This window comes from Colletotrichum siamense (assembly GCF_013390195.1).
Source record: "Colletotrichum siamense strain Cg363 chromosome Unknown KSG_Cg363_contig04, whole genome shotgun sequence".
In the NCBI taxonomy this organism is placed as follows: Eukaryota; Fungi; Ascomycota; class Sordariomycetes; order Glomerellales; family Glomerellaceae; genus Colletotrichum; species Colletotrichum siamense.
In genome coordinates, this window is record NW_023501017.1 from 821,422 (window position 1) to 831,732 (window position 10,311).

Here is a 10,311-nt window from a genome sequence, read left to right on the forward strand (position 1 = left end):
ATGGAACTCGGACCCCCGAATCCCTTCAATACCACGCTAGAAGAACAAAGAGCTTGGCTGTGGCACATGGCTGAGCCAACTAATCAATTTGACCAGACTTTACATCTCCGCTCGTCCGTTGTTACACCAACATGCGGTTTCCAATATTCCCAAAGTGACATTATGTGGTCGCGGTTTAATAAACCTCCGGCACCCTGCCGGATACAAGCAAAAGTTCATGAAGACATTCATCTTTTGGCCTCGGATAACGGGACTTATTTGATGACACTCTGGTTATGAGGCTGGTTTCACCCCTACTTCTGAGTTTACCATTCCTACAACGTAATCGTTGAGCTCCTCCTCAAGGAAGCCTCAGGATGAGGTCCAGATTCACGGCGCTCTAGTTTCGATTCTTTCTCAAGAAAATGATGTTCAAGCATTAATATTCTTTCTAACCATGCCTGCTACTGGGTATCAACAATATTCAGTCACACTGTTTCCCAATTCCCCCATCCATCCACAATTTAAACCCTACTTTTGACCTTGCCTTTTGTCGGCAGGATATACTCCTGATCCAATCCTGTACTGTAATTCAAATCGTTTTAGTGTTTTAGCGTCCATTTGCCAGTTGCATAACCAGTCTTCATCGTCCGGTAAACCGCCTCTCAGCATACCGCAACGGCACGTACAGCAGCGCGCTCAGGAAAAAGGCAACTTCGAACCCAATATCGCCCGTAGTCGCCGCAATAGGTCCCGTAAACCAGACCTGCGAGATACACGGCACAACCAACCCAAAACTCAAAACCGCAGACGAAATCGCCGCCGCGCCCCAGGGCATCCTCGCCGGCACGTCCCAAATATCCGCATCATACGCCTTCGCGTTAGCCTTCCTGAACACAAAGTGCTCCGCAATAACAATGCCCACGAACGAGGCGGACCAGTACCCGATGAGCGCGATAAAGTTCTCCAGGCTTAGGAAGAAGTCGCCGGCGGCCTTGATGGCGATGGGGATGATGATGGCGGTGACGATGATGGAGAAGATGTAGCGCGGGATGCGAAAGGCCGGGATGAGGGTCTGGAAGTTGAGGGTGATGGCGTACATGGTGCCGGAGATGTTGGCGAGCAGGGTGAAGGCGAGCACCACGAGGATGAACTTGCCGAAACCCCCGGCCGGCGCGAGCATGGCGCCGAGGACGCCGCCGACGAGGGTGTTGTCGAAGCCGGTCTGCCAGGTGGGGATGTTGCCCATGGCGCCGCCGATGGCCGCGCCTAGGGTCATGAGGAGGATGGTGGGCACGACGAGGCCGAGGAAGCTGTAGGCGAAGATGCGGTGGCTGGTTCGGGTCAGTAAAAGCTATTCATGGAAATAGGTAATGAGGATGATGGCGACTTACGACGAGAGACGTGGCGTGGGGTCGAAGTACGTCGTCAAGTCTGATGCGATACAAGCCCACGGGATCATGTATGATGCAATGACACCGCCGAAGCTGAGAACCCCAGCCGCAGTCGCAGGCTCCGGGGTCGCCTGGGCCTTCAGCTGGTTTCCACCACAGCCCACGGCGATAATGATGGCGACCAGAGCCGGCATCCACGCGTAGCCCTCATAGAAGTGCAGCACGTTGAAGCCGCAGAAAGAGATCAACAGGGCGGCAACGCCGATGAGAACGATGCCAACGGCGGTCGACAGGTCGCCCTCGGAGACCGCAGAGAGGCATTGGCCTCCGATGACGCAGATGATGACACAGAAGCCCGTGAGAGTGGCCAGGTTGAGAATGACAGGAACAGATACAAGATAGTAACTAAGAATTATTCATTAGCTCACCGGCCGCGGTTAAACTCATGATCTAGCGAATCACAAGTTAGGCTGCGAACTCACCCAAAGCTGAAGCGTGCCTGAATCATCTGGCGCATACCAGTCTTCGGACCCAAAGTTGACAAGTACGCCGGTGCGAGCGTCGAGAGCAAATTGAAGAAGAGAATGACGAGCGCCGAATCTCGGAGGCTGAGGCCGAAAGACACCGGGCCCAGCATACCGAACGTGATTCTGCCAAGAATGTCAGCAAAAAATATGCACCGACGCCCCCTCTCTCAGATAATGTTTCTACTTACGCCAGAATATTGGTATTGATGGAGCACCAGATCGTAAAGGCATTAAAGTACTTCGTCGCGGTCCGGGCCTCGATCGGAATCGGCTCGATGCCGCCCTCCTCGACCCGCCCGGCCGTCAACACCGTGCGGAGAAAGCCTCTGGCCTTATGTCCGGCCGCCGCCGGGGGCTGCTCAGCGCCGGAGACCTCTGTCGCCTGCTTGTCATCATGCGCCGGCTGGGCGTGCTGCGTCTCCAAGTCGTTCGCCATGTTGCTCGTTGGACCCGAAAATCTCAGGTCGGCACAACAACACAAAAATAAAGGACGAACAGGTCGGGACAATGTTCTCCGCGGGCAACCTTGAGGACGCAGGAAAAGAGGCGAACAAGGTTGACTCAAACTGGGACCCCAACTGACACAGAGGGTCAGAGAGATAGCAAAAAATTTGCTCCGGCCGGGTGAACCCGCAAGTGTGCTGTGTGTTTACATAATTCTCCTCATTTATCGACAAGCCTAGATGCGACTCTGGTTAGTCACTCTTTGCGCTAATGAACATCTTTTGTTGCGGGATTTTTAGCGCCTTGGATTGGGCGATCTTTAGTGGTTTACGGGGGCCCGTTTGCTCTCGCTTGCGGCGATAAGCAGGGTGCGCGGACAAAGAAGCTTTAATTACACGATGGAACGCCAGAAAAGTCAATTGCCATCATTTTGTTTGCGTGGCAAATCTATGGCCTTTGAGAGCTCCCAGGCGAGAGTCTTACACTCCATTGCGTTAACAGCGTCCGCCCCCCCTTTTTACCGAAATTACGCACGCATAATCCCTATATATATATAAAAATTTACCTAATACTACGTAGATATTTATAGTATAGTAATTAACCTATTCTAATAGCTTTAATTAATCTATTTCTATTAAATCTTATTATTTAAGGGTATTATAATACCTCCTAAATACTACTATATAGCTTAGTAAGTAGATAATAACCCTTCTAGGTATTATCTATTACTTATTACTAATAGTATATAGAAATAATAATATATATAATAACTAGTATAGAATACTACTAGAGATCCTCTTTAATACTTTACTTTACTATTAATTAGGATTATTATACTTATTAAAAGGGCTTATTAAGCTATTACTACTAAAGAAACTACTAAAGAGGTTATTATTACTAAAGCTAAACTTAAGACTAATAATTTAGTAGTAACTAAATCTATATTATAAAAAAAGTATATATTTATAGTTCCTCTATTATTATAAAGAACTTTAAAAATATCCTTTTACTAAAAAGTAATAATAATATAGAAAAAGTAAAAAAAGGATTTACTATATATAATTTAGCTCTAAAATACTTTATTTTTATTAATATTATTATTTTAATTAGATTTAACTTTAGTTAACCTAACTTTTTATTAAACTACTTAATTTATAGATAATATACTTATAGCTTTTTACTATAGTACTAATAATATATTTATATTATTTTATAATATATTTAAAGAGGAGGATAATATAAATAATAAAGAACTAACTTTACTATAAATCTAAGTTATTTATAGCTTAGCGTTTAAAAATAATAGTTTACTTATTTTTAATCTAATTATTAAAAATATTATATATAATAGATTTAATATTACTCCTATATTAGATATAAATAGTAGAGATTAAAAGGTAAATAGTAGTACTTAACTTAAAATAGAAGTAGTTTACTTATATATTATAAAAAAAGCTAATATTATTATTATTATTATTTAGAGGAAGTTTATTAATATATCTAAACTAATATTAATTTTTACTTAGGTCTATCTATCTACTAGAGAGGTTATTTAGCTAAATATTCTATAAGTTAATATTATCCTCTTTCTTAAATAAACTAAAAAGAAGAGTAAAATCTACTTTATTATTAAGTAGTAATATAGCGTTATATTAATCTCTAGTAGTATAATAATTAGTATATAAATACCTTAAAAAGGTAGCTAAATAAGTATTTTAGCTAGTATATAAGAAGTAATTAATTATAAAGCTAATAATCCTATAAATATTAAATATTAGAAAGAGGGAATATATAAATAACTTCTCTATATATATATCTACTTAGAGTACTAGAGATATAAGAATAATTTAGGTAATAAGAAGTTTAACTAATACTATATATTAAGCTAAAAGTATTATAAAATTAAATCTCACTATATAGAGAAGTAAGTAAAAACTATTATAACTAGATAAGTTAGTATTAATAATATAGAACTATTTAAAAAACTACTTAATAAGATTCTTTATAATTAGTTTATAGAGAATTAAAAACACTAAAATAAGAGAAATAAAAATATTATTAAGGTTAATAATAATTAATAAATAATAGTAATAATAAAAGAGAAAGCTAAAAATACTATACTTCTATTATTAAAGTTAAGATCTAATTTAACTAATACTAATAGTAACGCTATTATTAATATATATAGTAATATAGAGGCGTTAGATTATTATCTTTAATATTCTAACTTATATATATAGCTACTACTACTAGTAATACTATTACTACTATATTAGCTATATATAAATATTTTATAATATTTATTACTAACTCTTCTACTATTAAATATTCTAAATATTTATTAACTAAGTATTATACTCCTAATTTATTTATCCTTATTAGTAATATTAGATTTACTTTAAAAAGCTCTAAATTAAGTAGCTAGCTTTATTAAGTAGTTTATATCTATCTATAGTAAGTAATATAATATTAATAAAGAGTTTAGAAAAAAGCTATAAAAACTATAATTAATAGATAGTAGTTTATAAGTAATTTATAAGTTATTAGATATTTAGTTTACTAAATAAGGTTTTACTTAATATCTTATTAAAGATATTAAGAACTTAATTAAATCCTTTATAGATAATAGCGCTTACTATAAAGGGTAGTTTAATACTTTCTCTAATATAATATCTTACTTTAAATTTTATTTAAATTATTAAGAGTTAGAGGGAGATATTTATATAAAAATATATATTAGATTATTAAGAGGGATAATAGTAGTACTAATTAAAAACTTTATAGTATTAGTTTTAAATAAGTTAAGGTTATTTTAATATATTAACACTTTAGTACTATATTAATCTATTAAATAAGAGATCTATAATATATTAGTTAAAGTTAGTTAATATAGTAAGTATATATAAAGCTATTTACTATTAAATATAGCTAACTTTATAGGCGTTTTAGAACTCTTTAGTTTTATTTTATTACTACTACTATTAGTATTATAAATACTACTTATATAGTTATAAATTAAATAAAATAAAGTTAAATAAAGTAATAAGGATAATTAGATTAAAATCTTAAGTAATATATTATTAATAAAGATATATTACTTAGAAGAGGATAATAAAGAAGAGTAATATAGTAAGAGTAATATAAAGTTTAACTATATATATAATTTTTTATATAATATATTTAACTATAGAAAAGTCTACTTATAGTTATAGATTTAATACTACTACTCTATATATATAAAAGTAATAAAATTATTATTATTTTAGATCTATAAATAATATACTTTAGTCTATCTTAATATTAGTTAGAGGTAGTTAAAGTTTCTAATTATAATTAAAGTTTTTAATTATAATAATATATTATTATTATAAATTATTATTATAAGTATTAATAATATATTTTAGCTATTATATAGGTAAAATTAATATATATATATAGCTATTAATAAAAATAATAGATAATAGTATATTTTTTATATTCTAATATACTTATAGCTAACCTTTTAGTAATCTTATTAGCTATAATTATAGATTTAATAATTAACTATTATATAATAATATAATTAAGATTTATTATATATAAACATATAATAAAAATTTAGATTACTTATTAATATTTAATACTTATAGCTTATTCTCCCTTTTATAGTTTAATATTATTAAATATATACTTTATTTTATTAAAGTTAATAAATAAATAGTAGAAATAGCTTTTAATCTAAAGTAGATAATACTTAATCTCTATAGCGTAGTTATATAGATATTCTATAAAATCCTAAGTATTATTCTTATTATTATTCTATTTTAAATATATCTTCTTAATATATTATTTTAGATTACTAAAGTACTCTTTAATAAAGTTAAAGTCTAATAAATATAAAAGTAGAAACTTAAAATAGATACTTAATACTTAGTATAACGTCTTAATTTAAAGTATATAATAGTAAGAGAGGTTATCTATAATAATAATAGAGTTTAGCTCTAGAAAACACCTATACTTTAGGATAAAGTACTCTTATAGCTAATAAAAAAACCTATTATTATTAGTTATACTATAATATATAGTTAAGTATAAGATACTACTTAATATAAAAACTAATAAGATTTATATATAAGAGTTTTAAAACTAATTAATCTCTATAGTTTAAAATATAATAAGCCTTTTTAGTATTTATTTAATCCTCTATATTTTAGTATCCTTATTAATACTAGATTTATTAATAAATACTAGCTAGTTAAAGCAATATTATTATATATAATATAAGTATTTATATTATAAGTTATTACTTTACTAAGTAGTAATAATTTTAGACTTCTTATTTATTTAGCTAACTAAGTTTAACTATTAACTAATTATAGAATAACTAATCTAGATCTTAAAAGTTTTATATAGGAAATCTTATATCTCTTTAAGAAATAGATTACTATAATATTATAGTAGTTTAAGAAGCTTTATATAATACTATATTTCTATTTTTTATTAACTTTAATAATACCTTTTATATCTCTATACTTTATTAGTAATATTATATTATAATCTATATTATTAAATTATTTATTTAGTATAGTTAATAATACTTACTAGCTTATAGGTCTTTTAGTTTTTAAATAGTAATATTATTATAATTATTAATAGCTATAGATTTAATATTTTAAGCGCTATTATATTATTATTATTACTTAATATCTTTCTTAATATATCTAATATAATAAATTATAGATATATACTAATTAATAGTAAACTATAAGTAATAAAGTATAATCTATATAGTAATAGACTTTTACTTAATATTATAAATAAACTAAGCTATTAAGAGATTTATTAATCCTATTAACTACTAAAGTATTTACTCTAAAGAACTATATTAAGCTCTTTAATATATTTATATATTATTTAGAACTATATAAACTATATACTAAGTAAATATATAAAGTTATATAGTAGGTCTTTTTTTTTATTCTTTAGTAAATATTATCTTAATCTCTTATAATAAAAATAAACCTTTTATTAGTTAAATAATATAAGGATAAAGTAACTAGCTAGGTTAGTAATACCTTAATAAGTAAATTAACTACTATAGAAGTATAAAATATATACTTTATATCTCTATTATATAGTTATACGTTTAAATACTACTAGGACTATAGTGATTAATAGTAATTAAAGTATTAGTAATAACTTTAATACGTTTTATATATAATATAGAGAAATGCGCGTTATAGCGTAAAATTAGCTTTTTTTCATGTTTTTGCATAAGCGGGGAAAAAAAAGGGGGGCGGACGCTGTCAACGCAATGGAGTGTATCAGTAGAATACCATAGATAAATCGTGTGTATGCGGAACTCTCTGATTAAGATGATGTTCATTAGGAGTGAATGATGCTGTTTGAGAAATACATGCTGATCCTCTTCTCTCCTCTCGACCCGGATATCTGCTTCGCGATCATCTCATAGCGTTGCGGTATAAGAATCGCCTCACGTGCCTGTATGATCTGTCAGTAACAATGTTGCTTCAATGTGTGAAGGGTCATCATACATGCGCTTTTGCAGCACTTCGCCACCTCGATTCCCTTGGTGCCAGTGGTGATGCACTCTGTCTGACAAGGAAGCTCTTCGGACGATTGACAGGTGAAGCTAGACGTAAAGCCTTGCGCGACCGCTGAGGAATTTGATTCGCACAAGCTGGCGATGGCCTTTTTGCAGCGGGCCGTAGCGCCAAGAGCCATCGAGACGAGAACGAGAATCTCAGGTACTTTCATAATGACGAGTTGATGAGTGAGGGGTTTCCGCAGGTTGAACTATTCAGGTGAGTGGTTGTAATTATATTCCAACATGCAACCTAAAACTCTGTTGTGTAAATAGAGAACTACTGAAGGATTGAAGGGTCGTTCAGCCTATTTATACTGCCTCAGTCGTCGTTTCATGAACCCGATGCCAAGACCAGAATTTGGAGTTGAAGTTGAGACAATAACTTGCCGTATGTTTCTAAACAAATTCAAGGATGCTGTGAGTAAATGATCCAGCAAGTAAAGCAATGGAGGCCGCGCTTTAGCCTCACCTCTTCCTAGTGCTGGGCAACTGATGTGAGAGGCAATCAATTAACTCAGGCCTCCATAAGACGGAGACACTTTTCCTGCATTTCCACGAGAATGCGATCACTCAAGCATCGTTGATGGCTATTTTTATCAGTGGCTCTTGCGCCGTTGTCGCGTGTCATGCGCTCAAAATCTGGGAACCAGGACATGGTCATCAGATGACACACATTCACCGCGATTCATCTGACCAACATGCAATTTTCCTACGACACTCTTTAGTTGCCGTCGAGAAGAAATTGTGAGACCAACGGGAGAGCACTAACATGGATGCGCTAATTTGTCGGGAATCAATCACCCGATTTGCAGCCTTTCTATTCGCCCAAGATCTATGTCTATATCATTTGCCAAGTACGTAGGAAATCCGCCGGTTGCTAGTGTTCAACCTCCTGTTTTCATCACTCATTCAAGCCTCAAAAATAGTCAAAGGGGGTATCTATGAGCTCTCGAACTTGTTCAAGATGCTCTCAAAGTCCTTCCAGTCGTGCATAACCTCGAACGCGCCGAGCTCCTCGGAGAACAGCTTGACGTGGGCAGCGACCTTCTCCTCGGGGTTCTCCTCGTCGTAGTAGGGGCCGACGTAGCCCAGCAGGGGGATGCCGGCGTTCTTCGCCGCGGTCGCGCCGCTCCTGCTGTCCTCGATGGCGATGCACTCGCTGGGCTCGAAGCCGAGCACCTTGCAGGCGTGGAGGTAGATGGCGGGGTTGGGCTTGGAGGTCGGGGGGTCGATGCTGCTGGCGGCGGAGAAGATGCCCTCGTTGGGCTTGCCGAAGTACTGGTCGATCTTGATGGTCTCGACGGAGGCGACGACGCGGGGCATGGCGGAGGAGGAGACGATGGCCTTGGCGTACTTGCCCTCCTTGTGGATCTTGTCGAGGACGGGGACGACGTTCTTGCAGGGCGCGGCCTGCTTGCGCAGGTACGAGATGGTGAGCTCGAGCTCGCGGGCGGTGTAGGTGTCGAGCTCGTCGGCGGGCATGGTGAAGTTGTGCACCTCGAAGAGGCCGGCCATCATGCTGGGGAAGTTGCGGCCGACGTACTTGTGCATGAGCTCGACGCCCTGGTAGCGCTTCTCGATGCCGTACTTCTCGAGGATCTCGTTGGCGAGCTGCGCGCAGGCGGTGAAGGCCGAGATCTCGGACAACACGAGCGTGTTGTCGCAGTCGAAGAGGATGCACTTGACCTATGGCTCTGGTGGTAAGCATCATTGTCATCGCAGGACGTGAACGGAGCTCCGGAATGGGCTTCGATGTTACTCACCTGAGGCATTTTGGCGGTTGAATGGCTTGAGACTTTGAAATCTGGGTAGAAAGTTGCTGATGAGGAGGAAGAGAAGAAAAAAAAGATCACAGAGCTGCGAGCTGTTAATTGTCAATGGCAGATTTGTAGTGATCGGCGGCCTGTGACAAGGTGGGGTGGGAATCAACAGGAACCATGCGGATGGAGGGGCAATGGAGGGGCAAGTGGGTTCCAGAAAAAGAGCGCAGGCAGGTTTCAAGCAGACTGCATTTCATTGATCACCATTCAGATGGACGGGCGAGTCAAGGTTCTCGCGAAGGTCAATGTTGTGCCTGATTGGTACATGTGGTCATAGCCATCGTCTCCGAGCGGAAAGCATCTTTCTCTTTCTCTCTCCGTCTCTTCAAGCATCGAGGAGATCTACGCGAGAAGATCGGAGTACGCGCCGTTGCGATCAACGCTGTGCCTCTTCAGATACCCGTCCAGGGACCACGTTTAGGACGAGATAACAACAGATTTCAGGTCCCGCTCTGCCGAACAGGCAACCAACGGGAAGCTTGCATTTGAGCGACTGAAACCTTCGGTCAGCACGTTCTGCAGCGGAATGATGTCATTTGGTCCCTTCGCCATTGGCGGCT

The 10,311-nt window shown here is 36.4% G+C and overlaps 3 protein-coding genes across 3 annotated transcripts; all 3 read right to left on the reverse strand.

The window, feature by feature from the left end:
* Positions 1–622: 622 nt before the first annotated feature.
* fcyB-3 (Purine-cytosine permease fcyB) lies at positions 623–2,336 on the reverse strand (the record flags this gene model as incomplete). The annotated part of the gene is made up of 4 exons (XM_036637995.1): positions 623–1,313; positions 1,374–1,778; positions 1,856–2,023; positions 2,089–2,336. The coding sequence occupies 4 exons, from the start codon at positions 2,334–2,336 to the stop codon at positions 623–625; spliced, it is 1,512 nt and encodes a 503-aa protein (XP_036495615.1).
* A 5,501-nt stretch (positions 2,337–7,837) lies between these two features.
* On the reverse strand, positions 7,838–8,101 carry CGCS363_v006147 (uncharacterized protein; the record flags this gene model as incomplete). Its single annotated transcript, XM_036637996.1, has 1 exon — positions 7,838–8,101. One exon carries the CDS (start codon positions 8,099–8,101, stop codon positions 7,838–7,840), a length of 264 nt encoding a protein of 87 aa, XP_036495282.1.
* Positions 8,102–8,870: 769 nt separating this feature from the next.
* yhcW (putative phosphatase YhcW) lies at positions 8,871–9,482 on the reverse strand (the record flags this gene model as incomplete). Its single annotated transcript, XM_036637997.1, has 1 exon — positions 8,871–9,482. One exon carries the CDS (start codon positions 9,480–9,482, stop codon positions 8,871–8,873), a length of 612 nt encoding a protein of 203 aa, XP_036495602.1.
* Positions 9,483–10,311: the final 829 nt, after the last annotated feature.